At 35.1% G+C, this 22854-nt stretch overlaps 1 protein-coding gene across 4 annotated transcripts in view; it reads left to right on the plus strand.

Moving 5' to 3' along the window:
• The window catches only part of heph (polypyrimidine tract-binding protein 1 heph), a 534307-nt gene that overhangs the window by 185686 nt on the left and 325767 nt on the right, over positions 1 to 22854 (plus strand). For 3 of the 4 annotated variants that reach the window (XM_073084198.1, XM_073084200.1, XM_073084199.1), the window contains exon 3: positions 8577 to 8614. The exons of the other annotated variant lie outside the window; for it this stretch is intronic. In XM_073084198.1, the coding sequence (XP_072940299.1) occupies positions 8603 to 8614 (12 nt within the window). In that variant the 5' untranslated portion in view covers positions 8577 to 8602. The remainder of the gene's footprint in view (positions 1 to 8576; positions 8615 to 22854) is intronic. 4 annotated transcript variants of the gene reach the window in all.

A 22854-nucleotide genomic window follows, 5' to 3' on the forward strand; every position in this document is an offset into this window, starting at 1 on the left:
ATTCTATACGTAGGTAATAACAATACAGGCGGAAATTAGGTTGTTTACAATTATTATGAAAAGTTCTATTATTATGTCAGGAAACTAAAATAATATTGCAGTTTTATTACACTGCAATTCGGCTACCTAAATAAGTACACTTTTTTTACAATATAGGAGTAGCAGGCGAGCATGCAGTCCACCTGATGATAAGTGGCTACTGCCCCCCCATGGACATCTGAAATCAACCCCAGATAGGATTAGATATATTCCTACTTGAGTCGGCCACAGATGCGCCGCTACCCCTGAGGACTAAGCTGGAACGAAAAGTATGTCTCCCGTACCACACCCTTTAAAACGTTACATAGCAGCGCCTAACACTGCTGTTATTAGGTAGAAATAGGTGTGGCGGTGGTTCCGCCGGAGTCGAACCACAAAGGGTTCTACCACCTAACAAGTGGTACCAACTAAAATGAACAAGCCGATAGTACGGTTTGAAGGATGTACGGGAGACCCGTTTGTCCGCGTTTCAATTTAGTCCTCAGGGGTTGCAACGCTTCCGTCAACCTCCGGTAGGTACGTAATCTTCTGAGGTTGATTACATTTGTACATGCTCCGTTGTAGCTTCTTACTATCAGGTGAACTGCATGACATTTGCTACTTGAGTATATATAAAAACTAGCTGACCCGGCAAACGTTGTGTTGCCACATAAATAAAAAAAAATGTTAAGGGTAAACAACCCTTATCACTTAGGGGTATGAAAAATAGATAGTAGCCGATTCTCAGACCTACTGAATATGTATATAAAATTTGGTGAAAGTCGGTAAAGCCGTTTCGGAGGAGTACGGTAACTAACACTGTGACACCACAATTTTATATATAAGATATATTTTATTTCAGGTTAGTTAACGTTGTCCGTGGGTTGCAGTGCCTAAAATCAAGTGCACTATTTTAAAATTTAAAAACTAAGTCACCCCACATTTAAAATTTGTACATAAATCTTTCATCACTTCATTCTTCATATCGCATTATAATGTTTTATATGAAGCAAAGCTGACGCGTTAAAAATTTATTCCAAGGAAATGGATACTAAAGTTTCTTACTTACCCATATAAATGTACTTGCGAATATCGATTCGATTTTGGGACGGAAATGTAGGTGCGCTTGTCGTCGCCTAGTGCCAGAACAGTAAACTATCGAAATTTATAACCGAATGAAACGAGAAACTAATATTAGTTCGGGAGAGCCCTCGGTGCTCTTTCGTTGTGTTTATGGCTACAGGACTTACCCGGTTGTTTATAACGCTATTGTAGAATAAACTGATTAAAATATTTGTTACAATTTAATATTGTCAGGTAAGTCATTTAACAGTCATTAGTTACCAAATTAAATGGTAGACTATATTAAATAGTAAATAACATCAAATAAAAAGTTGATTAATATAATAAGAACAATTGGTACCTTATGAAACTGCTTTAAAAGTTGTGTCGTTAAGTAAAAAACTTATTAATTATTGGATTAGAAAATATTCGTAGACTAGTTATTCCATATGACAAAATATCTCTTAACGAACGAAGAAGTTAAAACTTTTTTATTTACAAATTCCAATCAGTTGGAATCTGAATTCGTGAATTTTTAATTAACATGCATTAGGTATATTTTTTCACAAAAGAAATAGTTTCATTTCGATACTTTCGACGTGTATTTTATTTTATTTCCCGTTCTTAAACAATACATAGGTATTTATTGTCCATTTCTGTGACCGCGATCTTAGCCGATTAGTTCCCGAATACAGCGTCGTGAGTCGTGAGTGAGATTTATTCCGAATGAGCGCTTTACATTACGTGTTTGGAATACCGCCGTAGTTGAATCGCTGCGGTGTTTGGGAAGAAAACATCCGCGTTGGATTTGCCATTTATATCTTAATGGATTTATGAAACAATCAACCTCTGTGCAGTTCCGCTGTTTCCTTAATTTTTATGCATAAATTCCATATATTTGCTAAGCCCTTTCCAAGATTAGCGGGCACAGATGACTGAAAGGAAAAGGATAATACATTTAAGGAAACGCATGTCGACCCGTAGTTAATGTAGTTTATAACCGATGTGTAATGTTAAGCAATGTTGGGCGCGGTTAAAAGTCGATGGGTGACTGGATGACGAAGAAAGTTTGTTGGCAGGTCATGATTTCCAAGAGCACACTAGTGAATTGTATCTCAGTCCTACGCCTTGTTGTGGGGAAAAAAATAGAAAGAAAGAAATGATAATATAATATAGATTCCAAGAAGAGAAATCTAAAAAGGGTTGTAACTAGAATCTTTTAAAAGTGCGTACAAACGCACCAGATGTGAGATAAAGATCGTCCACATAAATTGTTCCTGATAATTAATGTGCAACTGTGTATGTGTAAATTAAACGTTAACGGAAAACAATGTCAATCCAAGGATCATAATCCATTCATCACATCCGTTAATCGCGCGTCAGGAACACTAAACGCTAAACTGTGCATAACACAACTGTTCAACGCGGGACTCTGGCGGTGACGTCACTGCTATAGTTGCATTATTTATGTGCACGGTTTGTCGGTCGCTATTTAGGCAGGGAACGGGGAATTGTACTGTTATTCTATGTACTCACAGCTTTATTAGAGTGAGTCGACCGCGGCAACCGCAGGAATCAACGCACAAGCGCACTCAGTCAAATTACTAATGTTTCGTAACCGTCTAGTGTAAAAATAAGGTTTATTAACAAAGGTAATTTGATTTCGTAGTTAGTTTTTGCGTGATACTAAAAACTAATAAATATAAGCTGGACAGAAATATCTTATTTGTAAAAAAATCTGTTTCCCATTTTTAGGTAACGTAAAATTTTCATAAATGGTTTTTTCCGCTACGATTGGCTAACTTAAAAAATAAAACTGAACCAACGAGCCATACACACTTCCGTTCTCATAACTTAAACAAATATTAATCTCCGTAATTGACTTTTCATGGATTATTTGGTATGATTTTTATTTGCATTCCTCATCTTAAACTTACAGTACAAGTGATGGACCATCACCGTTCATCTTGTCCTCGGGCAGGTTTCATTCACAATCATACATCCTAACAGTGTCATCTATACACAACAATAAAAATATTTTAATTATTCGCGTCATTTTTGTGATTCTTATTCAGAATTTAGTAAGTTAGACCATTTCAGAGAAACCAATTACATCATTTGACGTTATAAGGTTTCTGTCTGAATCAACCACGCTATAAAACATTTATCTAATGGTCAAGTGTGTTACTATGTTCTAAACATTTGTATTATTTATTCGAAAGCGAAGCGGGTGGACACTTGCGAGATAGTGTTAGAACGGAACAATTGTCATCGTGCTTTTCATTGTGGATATCGCCATTATGATGTCGCTCACTACGTTTCCGACAACGGACCGTGGTGATAAAGTACGCATTTTATACAATTACTAGGTTACACTTGTGCCGTGTTGGAGACTATTTTTATGTATTCATTATGGGGGTAGCAGAGCAGCATGTAGAACACCTGATGGTGTCTTACGCACGTAACTTTGAAAAATCGAACTCCTCGCCTCCTCGCCTCGAACAAGATATACCGATATTTTTAAGTTACACTAACCCTGCCTACCAATTTATGTCACGATACTATCGTTACTATATGAATGAATATGTGTTACTGATCGCAAATAGATTAGGAATGCCCAATGCGTTACTGCCTCAAAGGGTTAAATAGAACTCCCTTACCAAACTCTGCCATCTGGAGTATGTACTGTTGTAGCCGTGGTAGAACCATTAAGTATAAATACTACCTATAAAATATACATTAAATAATAAGCACACGTTATGCAGGATGTCTCATTTATGTAATAGCGTCCAGTAACTCACTTACGCATATTTCCTTTAATTTCTCCATGTCCAGAGATCGAACCCGTGACTTTCTACTTGTAAAACGTACTTTGTGTTTATAATACTACACGAGTCGCTTTCAAATTTAAATATATGTATTCAATATTTACCGTCTTTTAAAGATGTTATTAGCAATGCATGTGCAAATATGTAAATATTGCAATATGACAGAGTTCACGCTAAATGCATTGCGTTTATTAAAGAATATCCTGTTTTTACACGCAACATTGCAAGCTTCGTTAATACTTATAATGTACTTAATAAAATAATATAAGTGACAATTGCGTAGCATATGTACTTACGTATGTACATATATGTAACTACATCTGGCTTCGTCGCCAACCCATTACTATCCTACTGCTGGGTACGCGTCTCCTCTCAGAGTCAGAGGGGTTTAGGCCACAGTCCACCGCGCTGGCCAAGTGCGTAGTTCACATACCTTTGAGATTTTTTAAAATCTCTCATATATACAGATTTATGTTTTCCTTCACTGCTACTTTGAAAAATTGGAGGTGGTTGAATAATTAGAGCGGCGTGCCTGGGATTTGAACTTCGGATCCCTCAGTCGAGAGTCCGAGTTTCAACCACTATGCTATAGTTGCATGATTATCACTGATTTACGTGTGACCATCTTAGTCCTCAGAAGTAGAAATGCTTTTGTGTCAGGTATAGTGGTTCTGCAGATGGGTACACGGAAATGACTATTTGCCATCGTGTAGACTTCAGATCATTTAATCCTTCACAAAGTTTAGATTTCCAAAAAACAAATTTACAAGAATTGTTGATAATATTTATGACCGACAGATAAAGTACTGTGAATGCTTACGAAAATTACACAAACATGAATCATTGCTTGCAACACGGATGGATTGAATCACAAATTATTTCAACAGGTAACATTAAATCTGATGTTTTGTCTGCTAGTGTAGGAGTTTGCAGAAATTGCACTTTATCCCATCGGTTTCTATTCATTAAACAGTAATTTGTGATTCATGCGAAATTTTGTCCTGGCTATCTTAAACAAGTACCTATAGATACTGAATACATAAAAATAATACTTTTCTGATTATTTAAAATTAAATTTTTTCATGATTCTGTTATAACCCTAACCATAATAGTTTGTATATTTGCGTTTTTTTTTACTTTTTCTATAATTCGTTAATTACAGATGTCCATATGTGACAGTGACCACATACGAGTCCTATTCATGAAAAAGTTAATTAAAACTTGGTGCCTTTATTATTCGACTAAAAATACCGTAATATAATCTAAAATATATTGAGGGTCTTCAATTATCTTAAACTTGTTTTTGCCTGATGATCAATGTACACAGTGTGTGGTATTTCATTCATGTGTAACCGCTTCCAACCGCTGTACATCGCCGATAATGGTTCCACCGTGTACGCCTCTGCCAGTGCTTCGTTTACATTTCACTGTTACTTGTCTGCTTAGTAACATTTCCAGTATACTTTGCATAGTTAGAGGTTAGCCTTATATAGTCAGCAAATCTGGGTTGTTGAGCTCAGGTGAGAAGAATGAGAAGTGTTTAGGTTTTGTGCTCAACACTTACAGTCAAGTTTGTATTGGCAGACTTTACATGCAATTGAAAATTTTTTGAACGGCTCTAAGCATATAACATTTCGTAGTGACTGTTAAAATTAGTGATAAATAAAGAATTTATGTTCCATAGAACGTTTCAAAAATCCAGAGTTACAGATTCACTTCGTACGAATAGGCTTATATAGGTAGTAGAATAGGTTTCGTATAAATATACGAAACTTAAAATACAAATACAGCAGCACCATAACAGCGATAAATCGTAACTGTACATAAAATAAGTATTTCATATATTACAATGTTTATTTTTAAACTTTTCATATGAACTTACTCAAAAACTTTACAGTATAAACAGTTAAGGCATCATTAAGAAGTCCATTTCATGGTTTACCTTTTTATGTGTAGGCTTTACTATGTTATCTCGTAACTATTGCACAATAAGTGATTTAAGATAGCATGTGCATGCATTTAATTGAGCATGTAATCAATTCATGCATAAGTACTTTCTACACTATTAACGCTGTCCTGCCTGGGTACGATGGCAAGTAAATATATAACAATATATATATATGTTGAATATATATAGTATTCATCATTTTACGACTAAGAAGTCACGTCTAAAATACAGAGTGAAAATAGCATCGGTACGGCATCAATAAAAAATCATTATCCTCATAATACTCGTATATTGTGGTATGACAATTTTTCAGAAAAAAAAAGGTCCAGTTACGTACAAGTAAACTTGTGAAACAAACGCAGCACAAGCGGTTGGCAGCAAACATTCTGTAGGCACGAGATTGTGTACCGTTCTTACCGTGTGCTAGAACAATTAAGAATAAGTATTTTATTCGATTACTTACGCAAATATGGAGCAATTTGTAAATGGTGCAGAATATTTAATGCGCATATTTATTTTAGGTCAATACATTACCATGATAAATTCCAGAATATTTAGTGATAAAGTGTTTAATGTTTCATGAAATGTGTAACGAATTAATTAAGGGAGTATATTTTTTCGAGAAAAATATGTTCTTATATATTTCCAGAGTTCTTGTATTAGCGTTAATTAGGTACCTATCCCAAATTCTTTGACCATCTAAGTAGAATATTAGTTTGACATGGAGCATGTATCTAATGGCACTAGTAAAATTTCCTTCGTGGCCTTTTGCCCAATTAATTGGCGTCGGATCTGCGTCCAGAAACGCCTGAACTAAGAAAAGTCAAATCAACGCAAAAAAATGTTCGAAACATTGCAATATTATAATTATCCTTTCAAAATATTACACTGCTCCAAATTGTGCTATAATAATAGAATATAAATTAAATTGTTTTGTACCTAACACCCTCATTCGTAAAGAAAAACATAGGATGATATTTAATATAGTTTCTTCCTGGGTGTAGTATTAATAATTAATATTAATGAGTCAATGATCATTACTGTATGTTCAAGCTTCATGCATTTTGGGGAGCGGCACGGCGCCGCAACGCATCACAAATTCTCCTCATTATGACTTTATTCCTCATATTTTTTTAAATCATATATAACAGTGTTTTAATTATTTCTTATCTTGTACACCTTAGCTTACATTCGAATGATGCAGCATAGACAAGTAAACCATAGTTAAGTAAGAATTTTTAAGTCTTTTTTTATTTATTTATTTTTACGTCGTGATAAATGTTTCAATTACCTACTATAAACGTAGGACGGTTTTATTAGAATCTATAGATTATAATCAATGGTTACTTTAAATAACCTTCAAGTTTATACATATAAATTACATTAATAATATTATCTACTACGCAAGTATTATTTCTATAATATAGTTTTCTATTTGTTATCTAGTCTATGGTAATCTACGCCTATTAAGGAGAAGACCGACATGTGTTGATTCTTTACTTAATTATGACTCTTCTAATTAATCTCGACGGACTCTCGCTGTTTCTTCATAAAGCACCGCAACTGAGGTTACATACACGGCTATAATTTTTGAGTACGTTATTAACACACCATGTTCGACAAAAATTAGCTACATGTTTATGGTAGATTTTGTTTTGACTTCTATTCATGACGATTGAGCATAAATTTCATAATTCAGGTTTAAAATTAATTAATCTTTAAAAACAAATATTAAAGCGCTATCTTGATACCGATGTTACGTCATTTTGATAATCAGCAAAAGATTTTTGAAATACTGTGTCTATGCGTTATTAGCTCTTACAATTACATCACGAATGAAACAAAACGCCGGTTGGCGTTTATATCGCGTAAGAACCGCCAACCGACCAACCAAGTTTAAAATGATAAATTATAACCCTTATTAGGGCAGTTATCGGTTTTATAAAACTTAAATATAAAATCCACTATTTGACTTATACATAGGTACATTTAAAACACTTTCACGAAACATCCTAACTCCCAACTGACGCCTTTAAATTTTCAACCAGCTCCCGACCATACGGAAGGTCATTGCCCTTGTAATTAAAAAATTAAAATTCCCTGTCTAACGAGCCTTATAGCTTATTGTATATTATAAAAGTACTCGTGGAATTAAAGTCAGGTGTAAATATTTGACGGCGCGACGGGTGCCGGCCGGACGTGCGTCGTCCACTAGAATATTAATTACTTGAACCCACTGAGCTTTTTATTGCATGCACTACGTTCAAAATTCTAATTTTTGTAACAATATTTTTATACGTTCCGTTAATTTATTTTATGACTGTTGAGACTTAATTATAGTTAATAACAATATAACAGTGTTAAAGTGTTAGATGTGAGGAGGAAATATTTATTTGTTTGTTTTCTGTTACATGAATTATTTACAATTTATTAATAGACGTGTCTAAATAAAATTTATCTGAGTTAATGACATTGATATTAACGCGGTGGAAACGATATGAATGCTTTGGTTGGATTTTTTTTTAGTTTAAAGGCTAATGCGCGAAATACCCTATCTATATAATCTATTTATTTTACTCTTTTAAACAATATTTAATTTGAATCTTGTTAAGATAATTTGTCAATTAGTCTGTAGTAAAACTATTGTAGTATATAAAGTATAAAGTTAAAAAAAATGTTTATTGAATAACATGTAATAATATTTTCATTTTTTTTTACAGGTAAGAGACCAAAATCTGTCGTCAACATGTCTATAAATGTAAGTCACTTTTTGTTTAACTAATGTAAGTATTTTTTTTAAGACAAAAATAACTTTCTTTTTAGCCGGCTTCGTAACACATATTATTTCTTTTGCTTCCAAAAGTTTCTGCTTATCAAACTATAGTTTCCTCAAACCCCCGTGGCGCCACAATCGGCGTAATAACGTTTCGCGGCAGATGGTTCGTGTCTACGCGTAGATGAACGTGTAGTCCGTCGTAGTAGTACAATCAAAATGACATAGGTGGCGCTGATATATGATCAGGGAAAAATCTGGTTTCGAACTCGTTTCATTGAAATCTTGCAGTGGTTTGGTGGATGTTTCAGATAAAACGTAATAATTGTTTTACTACGATGATCATAAATATATATGTCAATAATTGTTTGCGGTTTTTAAGAAACTTACAGATACAACTTAAGAAAGTTTTTCTTTATATGACACTTTTACTTTATGGATAATTACGAATTTAAACTTTTTTACAAGTACCTACTAGAGACCAAATTGTAAATTTTGTATGCTAACAAGTCTATTCAAAATGTAGGTATCTGGTATATATTTCATTTTTGCTCTTTCAAAGAAGTGATATTTTGAAATTAATGAAACATGTGGACTGTGGACCCTCTACTGTAAAAGAATATCGATGTGTTGATATATATATATATATTCCATTTTAATCATTTGTAATATGTGTTATATATAAGTATTACATAAGTGCGTCTACTTTTCAATGTGTTAAAGTACATTTCGTCTCAGAATTTGAAACAGATGCTGTCATGCTTGCAATTCGGTTATTGATACGTATGTTGAGGCTTTCGTCTACTAATGACCGGGGTCATGTTACTCGTTCTTCGCCTGAATCCCTTTACATAACCAGTAATTATGCACAACAGCTTGAATATTCAAAGATTTAATAATCTTCTTGAATATACCTACTCGCCAATTATAATACAAATGTTGTTATTAAAGTTCATATAAAGTAATTATTTAAAATTGTAGATCATATTACTATTGATATTTGATTTCTTTAAGTATGCTTACTCGCTAATAACTTTTTTTTTATTAACCAAAGCTGTTTAGGACTGTTGATTCTTGGACACACAAATAAGTACAGTACTGGACGATAAAGTGTATACGAGTAAAAAATCTGTACAATTTAAATAGGATGATATTAAAAAAATATAGTATTGAATATTGATAATATTGAAACTGTTGCATAACTTGAGTTGAGATAGTAATAAGATAATTTAATTTTGATAAAATATTGCTTCGAGCTTTTCAATAAAACCATGTACTCGTACATTACATTACTAATTAGTAGTGATCAGTGGTAAATAATATGGTGATAAAAAATTCAGAAAAGTTTTGTTATTTTCAATTTCGTGATTTCACCCACATTCAGTTTTATTTCATCATCAGTATCGAATACTGATGAAAAGTGAAAATACTTACCTCATTGGCAAAATGCATTTAATTACAATATTTGTACTCATTATTGCGCCACGTCGAGTACAAAGGTCGCAGTTAATTGTGGTTGTTATACAATTTATTGACAGAAGCAATTCATACGGAACATCGTTACCAAAATGGAATGAAAATAGATCGGAAGTAAATATATTGTGTTGGATACCTATCCGAGATAAAATAGTAATAATACTTGTACCTCTGTGTTTTGTTACTATACTACTAAACGAATTAACTAATACTCTTAACTAACAATTAATAGGTAATTCAAATGAATTGTTGAATTATTCATTTACTCGCCAATTATGACGATACAGCGCGAAGATAGACGAGTATAATGTAGGATGTTTATTCGTTTGATCTTAGTCACAGATTGCACGGGAATTGACAAAGCGAGCAAGCGTTTCAAATTCGCTTAGCCAAGCAGTCCCAAGCGAAATGTCTCTTGCTTTGCATTGCGTAGATAACGTAGCGGAGATAATGGAACCAAATAGGTACATCAATCCGAGACGGCGTTTAAGTTTACATACACGATATTGTGTACCCTTGAGTTCGTCTACTTATTACTGTCCCACTGTTGGGTACGGGTTTCCTCTCAGAGTAAAAGGTTTGGTAGATTGAGATTTCTAATACCATTGAGATTTTTAAGAACTCTTCCTTTCTTCCTTCCTCCGGTCGTTCGCTCACAGCTGATCATCGTGATGACCCTCCTCCGTCTTCTTTTGCACGAGCTTTATACGTGGCACAGTGCAAGGTGTCGTTGACCTTGGCATCCAGTCCTGATCCGACCATCTCTTCGGGCTCCGCCCTTAGGTCTCTTGCTTCCTACCTTTACAGTTATAATAAGTCTCTCCAGGTTGTTAGTGGGTTTTCTTGCTATGTGTCCGAAGTACCTAGGATTCGCTGGAGACATATGGTAGAGAGCCTTTTTGTCACATTGAGTTTTTTGAGTATGGAACTATGGAGATGTTAGTCCTGAAAGCAAGGGATGCGTTCCATTCGAAATTTTAAGAACTTTAAGGTGTGCATTTTTTTTACAACGTTTTCTTTCACGTATTAAGCAAGTGATAATTATACGCCCATAATAATTTTTAAAAATCGTCTCACGTAGAAGGTGAGACGTTCCTGGGATTCGAACCTCGGATCACTCGATTGAAAGGCATGTTTGTTTATGCTAGGCTATCATCACTACGGTGTAACCGTAGTATTTTGTCCAAAACGAACATGTTTAATCTTAAGTAGAATATGAACAGTTTAATTTAACACTTCCTTGAGCTTTGAGAAAAATGAAATTTCAAGTGGGAAAATTATTTCTATCTCACTTCCTGTATTATATCGTAGCGAAAAAAGTCTGAGTTTATGAATATATGTTTGCGTTGAAAGTCTTATCTAAATCAATGCCATCGTTTCTAATATCAGCGTTTACTGATTTCAATAAATCAAATGAGATTCGTCCTCGCTCTAGGTACTTCAATAAAAGTTAACGTTTATAACAAAACTTAGTAAATACAAGTTCTTGTATCTACTCAGGTAATTCCAAAACTAAAGGAAAATCGCCTTTAACAAAGGGTCTAGCTCAACATATCAAATTCAACAACACCTCGTTCTTCAAAAACATGAAAGGGAATAGTTTTGAGAAATGTGTTACTGTAAACACGGAGCAAACCGCAAGATGGCGTTGGCAAGTTTGCGTACCATCCGTGTAATTAAATCCTAATCCCGGGCTCACTCCATATCTAGATGCGGGATTTGTTATTTTACGGTTCGTTGACATTTAATTTATACAGAGATCAAGATAGCTTCTTATTAGCACTATTTTAAAATAATGTGTTTGTGGTAAGTGCATGACTATCCTTAGATTCAAATAAATATGATTTAATAATACATATATACCCGTCAAGTTAATTCCCTTGCAAACTTAGACCTCGAGATTAGTACAACTACAAAAATAATTAGCGTTAATGTTTCAATGTCAACAATGAAAAAAACAAGATTAGGTACTCATAGGTCCATACATACGGACCTATACAATATACATATGTATATGCCGGGAGAATCTATTTTCCCAGGCGTTCTAACTTAATCCTTAGGGGTACTAATGCAGGTGAGAATCTAAGCTTATCATCTTATATGCGGTTGATTACAGATATCCGTGGGCGGCAGTAGCCACTTATAACTCCGGATATAATCGTAATTAACAAAAGACAAATCCGTGTTGTCATTAACTGACCATTTATTTATTGAATTATTATGAAATAAACATAATTATGTACTTTTACGTAAGTATACGGTAACTGTTAATCGAAGTGTATTTGTATTGTAGGCGTTACTTACCAAAGACGAGACCGCAAGCGGGCGTCGGCAAGTTTGCGCACCTGTAAGATCAACCCGAGCAATTAATCCCTAATCCCGGGCTCATTCCATATCTAGATGCGGGATTTGTAATTTATCGGCTCGTTGACGTTCGCCACTAGAGGTTCATATTTGTACTAGTCGTACAAGTTTCGAGTTGCGGATTCGAGATCGACGATTAGTAAGCAACTAGGTTTCAATTTACTAACAGCTGGCTAATTGATAGAGCTTGGCGAAACTTGACGATATATTGGATTAATATGGCGAGTTTTAATAGTAAATCGATAGTTGCTCTAAACGGTGTAATGAAAGATAGGTACGTAATATTTTATTATAACTAAGTAGTAAAATATAATAACCTTTATTATTCCTTAATTCATTAAAGAGTAAGAAATAATACGTATTACTATATTTAAGAATAACAGATGACATTCATTTACTTAAGTGTATTACACTTACATTATTTGACATAAAATATTCGTAGACATAGAAAAACATAAAACTTAATGCGTAAAATGTTGACCTTTGATACGTAACAAAACACTCGTAATTTCCCAAAAATAATAATATGCCGCTTCTTTTACATTTTTCAGACATGCCTAAGGGCATATCTTCTCATTTCAGACTCTGCATTATGTGCGGGGCACCGAGAGCGATGAAAATAATTTGTCACAGGCGTTATCATAATTTATGTGATAAAAACTATGAGAATACAAATAAAAACTCTTATACAATATAATCATACTTATCATATTATGAAACCAAGAAGAAAAGGTAAATTTGGAGTGATTGGCACTGGTAGATTTTTATTTTTGCTACACAATTTTACACAATGTATTTAAATGAAATGGGTATAAGATGTCCAAATACGTCTGTACACTCATTCATCCTAAAAACAGAATTGTACTAGATATAATTAGAGTAGATAATGAGTGTTGCGATGTAGTCAATGTTTTAGTTACAATTTACGTTTCTGCCACCTAAATGTGACGTTTTCTGTTTTGCATAGAGGCTTTCTATGTTATTTCTTACTTCCAACGTTATTTTCAGACTGGGATGTGCATGTGTAGTTAAATTTATACCGATATTACTTACTCGCTTCTCGCTAGTAATATGATGTCGTCACTCGAAGATGTCGTCTCCACACATTTAAGAAGATGCCTCATTATAATGGAGTGCTTGCTCATAAATGAAACGATTAAAAGTACAATAGATGCTCTTCGTAATGTCAGCTAACTTTCTAAGAATCATTCAAGAACTGCTGGAACTGCAAAATTTAAAAATTTGCATAATTTAATAAAAATAACCGGTTTTACGGATAATTTTTAAAAGCCCTGACAAGTTTTGTTTGTATTTTTGATAGACTCTTATTTTTTCTAAATTTTTAGGGGTTGTAAAGTCTACCAACATTACCTACTAGCTTAGTGTTCTACCTAAAACACTCTCATTCTGAGAAGAGAATTGCCCAGTATTGGGATGTGACGCGGGTATCGAACCGGTATTCTGAACTGTAGGACTACCATGAGTTTACAAAAGTATTACTCGCTAGCGACTGCGTAAAATAAATGTATGAAAAATTGTACAGCGCCTCTGGTGGTTACTCGTAGAACTAAAATCCGTAGTGACGTAACTCGATACGTAAAAAACCTATCGAAATCAAATCGCTAGCGAATGTCATTATGATCTATTGCCATACAAATTCGGTCCCATGAGTCATTAATTTGACAGACGTTGTCAAGAAATACCGTAACGATAGTAGTTATGTTATTCACTAGCAAAATGACAATAGTTTTCTATTTACCATTTCTATAGTGGCGTTTCCATGCCAACTCATGGTAATGCTACTGAGGCACATAAGTTGACTTTTGAAACTGCCTATTTGCCGCTGTTAGTTCAATAGAGCACACATTTTTCCAACATTTTTAGAAAACATTTGTATAGACATTTGTTTCAATTTAATAATGGTATAAATGCAATTTTATTTCATACGCGAAAAACGAATAGGTACTCCATCACGTGTGAAAATGTTATTTCCATTTTCGGTTTTTAAATTGGTTATAAATATTTATAACATTTTCGAACTAAATTAAACGTTTGTATTTTATACGTAACTTTTTAGAATTGTTAGAGCGGCAATATTCTTCTTCAAATCTATAGTTGACTAATAGTAATTGAGTTGATTTGGGCGGAGAAATCAACTCAAATATCACGGTACTTGCTTAATTAATTTCTATTGCCAATTTATTTGTAACAAGTTTGATATTGTGTATTATGTCAAAACGTTAATTGTTAACTTATATTAATTCCATTGATTGGGGCTATGTATGTATGTATTGTTTCAAATTAATTTAAGTATGAAGACGCAGACTGGACTAGATACTTATAAGGCTCTTTTTTAAGAAATGTTACTCCGAGATTCTTTTGTTTTTGTATCATGAACATTAATAAAGCACAATATACCACACCTGTGGTCCTGTGTAATACCCCTGGAAGGATACTGGAAGGTGGTAGAACCCTTAGTCATTCGACTCCAGTGGCATCACAGCCTCACCTATTTCCGCCTAATAACAGCAGTGTTAAGAGCTGTGATCTTCTGGTTTGAAGGGTGTGGTGTGGGAGATATACTTTTCCAAGGCGTTCCAGCTTAGTACCTCAGGGGTATTGGCGCACCTGTGGACGATCTCAGGTACGAATATCTAATCTTATCTATGGTTGATTACAGATGTGCATGGGCGGGAGTGGCCACTCACCTTCAGGTGGACTGCATGCTCGTCTGCTACTCCTGTGTTATATAAAAAAGCTATAGGTATTTGGCGATAATTGGATGTCAGTGTCATCTAGGCCGGATAACAATTCATTAGCTTTTCCCAGGCAAAGGTAAACACAGTTAATATGATATCCTTTAGACCAGGGCGGCGTCCATATTAATAAAAATCGAGTCTAGTAACAATGACATTTAAGATGAGTACCCACTCTGCTATCGACAAAGTTCACTTTCTTTATTTCCTCGCTATCGGAAGCTTATTTTGCTTTGTTGTTATGTTAATGATATCCCAGAATCGATACATTGCCAGTTAAGGTAAGTGCTTTGTTGAAATAAAAATGTGGAATGCGTTCCGAAGTGTAATGTTAGTACGTTGAATAATCTTCTTTGTCGTGTTATTTGCTTTTGAGTTGAGATCCCTGAATCCTTATATCCGCCTCTCCTTGCGACCTTATGCATTTCTTATGATCCCCGGCTCTGAACGCTTTGAGACAAATGTACAGCTATTTAAATGGAATATTCAGCATTGTAATTTGTAACATCCATTGTAAGTACAAATTTCTTATTCACTATTTAAGCAGAATGCTTGAACGTCTCGTGTTTGTATGAAGATATCGTTCTGAAAAGAAATTATGCGGTGTATTCTCACAATAGTGTTTGGATTGTGAAATAAAAGCAGTTGCGCGATGCTTTTGTAAGGAGCACGCGATCATACGCATCTGCCTAATTAGCAAGCCAGACTGTTGTTTTTACAGGATTGACTATTCGGTTGGATCAGTGATCTACGACGTGGTAATATACGTAAATTAACATAAATAACTTTCAACGATCAAAGTTTTTAGTTTTTCAGACTCATATGTCTCTATGTTTCATACCGTTATTATTTTATAACATCAAATGAGACAAATATTATTATTATATGTGAAAATATTTGTTATATCCCACCTTATCTCTCAGAATTATCACAATGAACAAATACGATCGCAAATTCAATGTACTAACTTACAAACTTATTTTCGAGATATTATCTTGGCTAAGATGATATTCGTTGAAAAGTCTTAAAAAGTTTTTCATCAAAGATTTAAACGGAAAATTAGTGAAGCAATAGTCTATAAAGAAGGTGACTATTTTTCATCAGGTTATTACCTGATACGTATTCGTGTCGCTCAATCGCTACATTCCGATAAAATAGAAAGTCAAACTGAAAAGTTATGTTTTTTCTTTAGGGAATACTAAGAGAAACGACTCAGTTATTACTAGAACATAATTGCTAACGGAAAGGGATATTCCAGCAGAAAAGGTATATTAAAAGAAAACGCGATCACAGTTGAAGATTGCATTTGAATGTTTCATTTAAGTCGCCCAATCGGTTGGAAACGGTTAAGAGGGCGGTAAGAAAATCTCCTTCGGGGGCATTAAAATATGTAAGGGGCAAAAATAACAGATGGTCTACCGTCGACGTAACGAACTGTAATATAGACCCCAGCTCACAAAAGAGGACCCCAGGGCTCTCCGCGATGTTAGTTTAGGGATGTATAAGTTGTTTGCCTAAAATATTGTTATTTGCGTATCATTTTTGCAACAAATCTGCGGATAATCGGACGATGTTTGCGCACGAAAGTAGGCATCGTTAGAAAGAACAAAGGGAAGGAAGGGTTCTATGGTAATGTAAGCACATTTATACAAATCAAAAGTAACAACGGGATGTCTCCCCGAGATGATGTTCTTAAATGATTTTGTTTTGAGATGTCGAGGATAAAGAACGCAAACGAGAATCCGTCATCCTTTAGTTATCTGTGGCGTCTTATCCTTTTTGCGACTTGTGACTAACGAGCACATTTTTAGTGGTAATCCGTCTAATGGTAACTGAACTTTCTATACATGAATATATATAATACAAATACAACCTAATAGTCTAATAAGACATGAAAAAACATTTTATAAATTTATAAATTTTATAAAAGTATTGTAAAAATAATAACCATACAATGTTTACAACAATGAGTTTCAATAATTAATTATTAAAACAACAAAGTAAAAAGCGAAAAGGGTATGTTCTAGTTGGCTTATTCCGTAGTGTTCCGTTGGAGTTTCAGTAGGTAAAAATCACACTGTCCCTGTAGCTCCGGGACCAGAATAGGGCTACGGTATCCTCAGCCTGTCGTAAGAGGCGACTAAAAGGGGGCTTCCGGGGTTGCGGACGGCAAGAGTGGGAGCTCGAACCGCCCGGCCAGCGACCCCGGGAAGGACGACGGTATGTGTGGTCGCATACCGTCGTGCCCACCAGACGGTGTGGCGAGCGTCAAGCTTACCTGGGCGGAGCCCGTTAACAAAAAAAAAAAGTAAAAATCACACAAAACCAATACCAATAAAAATAATATGCAACTAAGTAAAATGTATATAAGGTAGAGAAAAAGCAAAAATATATCCCTTAAAAACAACCGGTAAGTATATAATTTAATAGTATTTTAAAACAAAGCTTTACAAAATGAAATTTCTGTACAGAGCAGCACAGTTGCATACCGACAAACTTAATTAAATATTATCGAAACCGCTGAACAACGTGCTGGTATAATAATATTCAACATAAGGTATGAATTTGCAAGCAAACAGTATAGATATCGTCCACAAATCAACCACCGACCGCATAATGAAACAAATAAAGTATTTATTGAAGCCACATCAAGGGATTCACTTATTTTAAATTTCAGTTTGCGCGAAAATGTTGTCGATGTTACTCTAATGTTTCAAATGCATCAAAATTGTTTCAGAGTGCCATAATTATATACTAATGGAAAATTATGTAACCGTTATAATCTCGCCCTGCCGTGATTTATAGGCAGGTGCACAATAGTGCAATGAAATTGTTGTATCTTTTTTTAAATATAGTTAAAAGGCTAATTACATTTTAAGAAATAAAGTAGTAAGTCTCCTTTTCAACAATGAAGATACCCACTTAAAAAGATTTTCGTAAAGAAGATAAATTCGAGAGCGAATTCAGTAAAAATTCGCTCCACGTTAAGTGAATATTTTTTTACATTCTACGTACAGGTATTTAATTAAACGCTGAATTAGGTGTGCATTTTTAAAATGAAGTTTCTATCTGCAAGACCCAAAGCTACATATACGATGTCGTGGTGTTTTACGTGTTTTATTAGCGTCTAGCTCGTTGTTTAGTAAACAAGTTTAGAGCGCACTCAACTTTTACTAATTTGGCTATTAAATTTAATTGCGTGCATGACTACGCATATAGTTGTGCATTTAGTGTTGTCTGAAGTTGGCTGAATCGCAGTTTCGGTGGTATAAAATTACTATAATATACTACAAACTCATATGAAAGTTGTGAAAGCGAAGCAAATGTAGTTTTGACCTTTCTTTTATGAAGCGTATTTAGCTCTATCGCATAATCTAAGAGTGTAAATATGTGTGAAAGGGTCCGGGTACTGTCGCAATACTGCCATTTTGCTTTAAATACTTATACTATATACTGCTGTGTTATAATTTGTATTAGATTTTCTTACGTCAATAGTTTCATCTTAGGCTTCTACATCTTAACGTAAAACTTCTGCATTATACGATTATAGACTAATATCAGTTACGTGATAATGCTTCTATATTCAGAAATGCTTCAAATGTTCACAGGCTGCAGTAGCCATAGGCAACATGTCTGTTCGTTATTAAGATAAATGTATGAATGTTGCATAAATAATAATATAACACACACTGCTGTGTATCCAGTTCCTTTTTTTAAGAACTTGAACGGGTTACGTCAACATCAGTGTAGTCAACAAAATTTGAAGTCGTTTCATCTTTCACCGATGGGACAATTTCGACATTTATCGACTCGCCGACATTCACAGTAGAACGAGTGACAGCAAACACCTCTCGGATGTAATGGGAACATAATTCACAAAGAAACGCGGACGCGACCCGCAAAATATTTAAGGTGTGTTTATTATGACAAGCAGTATGTTTTCTTTTTTTCGAAATAACTCCTTTATTACACAAGTTAGTACATAATCACAAGTATACTAGGCTTTTATATATTACGAAATAACAGTTGACTAGTCAAAGAGTGATTTTCCACCATCGATGTGCTAGGTTAAGCAGTTTGAGTTTGAAGCGATACTACCCTAACAGAAAAAGAAGTGGTGATGACTGTAAGTTCATAAACTACATACCTACTCACCACCACACTAGTAGTCTAGTATATATTCAATATCTGACTTAAACCAATCTGAGTCAATTCAAAACAAACGGCGAATTACATCAAATAAACGGAAAACATGTGCTTCGACGAAGTTCCGCGAGGATTTGGTTGCATTAGAACTCGTAATGTGAAACCACCTTTACAAGAAGACGTCCCCTCCGGGCGTCCCCATGACAAATCGCTCCAACTCTCCTTGGGGCTCGTTTATTGAATGATTGATTTATTTGCCCCACTCTTAACTATGTCTCGTACCAACAGGTGAGCCTCCTGTTTGATTTACTAACTCTAATGCTTTTCTAAATCACTCCATCCTAATTCCTTTCCCTTTTCAAAACGATGTGACATCACAGGTGTCTAACGGGCTGGTTATACAGAGAGCGATCGAACTAAATATTTAAAAGTTTTTTCTATCGGAACAACAATTTATCGTAAAACTACATATAATTGCTTAGGTTTCCTCTGTTCATTATCTCTTACTAAAATTAAGATGTAATATTGCGAAACATGGTAACATGTGTTTTTAATAAGCTAGGACAACTAAATATAGTCATCGATAAATAGGCAGTTTCTTATTACTCACTAACTCTTATACTAATTTAATGCCTTTATAGTCTTTGTGTAGTAGTGTTTGTTGGTCTTATTAATACATTTAAGTAAACATCATGCAATGCTCGAATGTTAAATTGACACAGCATCCTAAGAACAACTGTAACTGTCTGCGTAAACAACTAACTCCTCGTCATCCGGAAGTCTATCACAAATACGTTTAACCAAGTTTATTAAGTGAAATCGCACACATCTTAATTTAAGATCCGAATTTTTTCTTTGATGTCCCTGTAGTCCCGGGACTAGAATAGGGCTACGGTATCCCCTGCCTGTCGTAAGAGGCGACTAAAAGGGGGCTTCCGGGGTTGCGGGCGGCAAGATTGGGAGGTCGAGCCATCCGGTAAGCAACTCCGGGATGGACGGCGGTATGTGTGGTCTCATACCGTCGTAAACACCAGACGGTGTGGCGAGTCCTGGAGCTCGCCTGGGTGGAGCCCAAATGGGCAACGCGTTCAGAGGACTCCGGTTGCGTTCCGTAGGAGATCCCGGAGTCCTCTTGGCAACGTAGAGGACGACCACCGGGAGGGTTTTAGTGCGGTAAAAATACCACATAATCCTGTGTCGCTACCACGGCACTGGGTACCTTTTGAAGGTTTCTCCCTTGAAAACAAAAAAAAAGTCTACCAAAGCTTTTAAATAAGAATACATTGATACCACACTGTTCTACAATGACAAAAGTATATAGTGCAATTCACTTCCTGCTCGTTATTCGTTCGCGGTTTAAAAAGTCCTTTAATGTGATCGCTATTTGCTCAGAGACGTTGGGTTAAATGTAGGTGAGTACGATTAGGGTACTATGATTGATTTTGATAGTGGTTTAAAGGTTGAATACATTATGTGGCCGTGATTATGTGAACCCTTCTTAGTTAGCCACTTTGTAGTACTACCTTACATACATTTGTTCGATTTGATACAAACGTCTTATGGTTAGGACTTCACGGTAAGATTTTTATATCGTTATCATTGCCACACTTAATGACAAATGCATATAGGTCAGGTGACACATACAGGTCTTCGTGGCCCTAGATCAAAAATTTATATTAGAACAAAAGTTTCTACCAACTACTACTATTACTATTTACCTACTTATAACTCTACTATTACAACTATTTATTTTATAATATAGGAGTAGACGAGCATGCAGTCCACTTGATGGTAAGTGGCTACTGCCGCCCATGGACATCTGTAATCAACCTTAGATACGATTAGATATTCCTACCTGAGGTCGGCCACAGATGCGCCGCTACCCCTGAGGACTAAGCTGGAACGCCTCGGAAAAGTCTGTCTCCCTTACCACGCCCTTTAAACCGGAACGCAGCAGCGCCTAACACTCCTGTTATTAGGTAGAAATAGGTGTGGCGGTGGTGCCGCCGGAGCCGAACCACAAAGAGAGTCGAATCCAAAACTCTGCGTGACAGTGTCACCACTTCGCCAATCGGGGCTCTATTAAAGAATGAATAGAATTTTGAAATACTTAAAGTATGCTTAAAATGTATAGTGGAATATTTAACTATTAAATATCTAATGTGTGCGATTTAGAAATAAGCCTCAGTTAGGATACTCCAGAGGGTTAAAACCCTTGTTCTGTCAGCTATGTAGGCTATTAAATAAACAACATAATAATAAGTTATTATACACTGAGGAGAAATAATCTTCAACTCGAAACAGAAGTTAGGCTATAATTGGCAATTAATGTGGTTCTATGAAACGTGTTCCCCACTAATCGGTTTAGCTTTGCGTACTTATTATGCTACTAGCTTATCAAATCGTATGAAGAGATATTAGAATTTCAATTTAGGTACATGATCTTTCTTACTTTTGTATATATGGTATACGAGCTTTTGCCCGCGGCTTTGCTCGCGTTACGAAGTAATATTTTCATCCCCTATTTTATCCCCTTGGGTGTAGAATTGATCAAAATCCTTTCTTAGCGGATGCCTACGTCATAACATCTACCTGCATGCCAAATTTCAACCCAATCCGTCCAGTGGTATGGGCTGTGCGTTGATAGATCACTATGTCAGTCAGTCATCTTTGAATTATATATATTTAGATAGATATTTCCTACCTCCCTGTCTTTGATATGTAATGACCTTGTCAATGCAGGTAGGCAGGGATTGGGGATTCTTGCCTTGTAGCTTCTCAAGGGAGGAAAATACCCCTCGAATGAATAAAAATAGTAAAGGAACGTGCAGTCAGGTAGACTGCACGTCATTAGGTAATGATTAGTGCTCACTGCTATAACAATTGCTATATTTGTGTTTAACCTCAAATAGAATTGAAGTCATACGTGAAGTCGATCACAGATAACAGAGTAATGAGTTAATATGTTTACGTGCTCTTTACCACATGAAATCTTGAAATTAATTGTAACGTCTACCTCTATTTTAGAATAAAACATCTTTAAGCTCTAGAAAAAGGCTTTTTTTTATTTGGTGGAAATTTGCATAAATTTCTATTTTAGAAAAATAACAAGAAAATAAAAATGTCGGATTATCCAAACACCGCACAAAGAAATAGGTACCCAGGTTGGGTTTTAATAAACGACAATTTATGTCTCCGGCGTAACTGGACGTCTGTCTGCAGCACTCAACTCCCATAATATTCATGGAGAAAAATCATAGTTTATGACTCACAATCTTTCCCCGAGAAAGCTTCTTACTCCAACAGGGAGCTGCATCGCATTAATATTACTTACACTATAAATAAATTTCATTTCATAATATTGAATAAGTGGTCCGTTTAAGGGTAATTCTTGAGATTCTAATCTGTTTTATAATTTCTTGGTAAATTGGTCTGAAGCAGCTTAGTTTTCTGAAGGAATACTAGTTATGCAAGAAATTCGTA

This window comes from Epargyreus clarus, unplaced genomic scaffold, assembly GCF_041222505.1.
Source record: "Epargyreus clarus isolate Ecla_fem2 unplaced genomic scaffold, WU_Ecla_fem_2.2 ptg000021l, whole genome shotgun sequence".
NCBI classification, from domain to species: domain Eukaryota; kingdom Metazoa; phylum Arthropoda; class Insecta; order Lepidoptera; family Hesperiidae; genus Epargyreus; species Epargyreus clarus.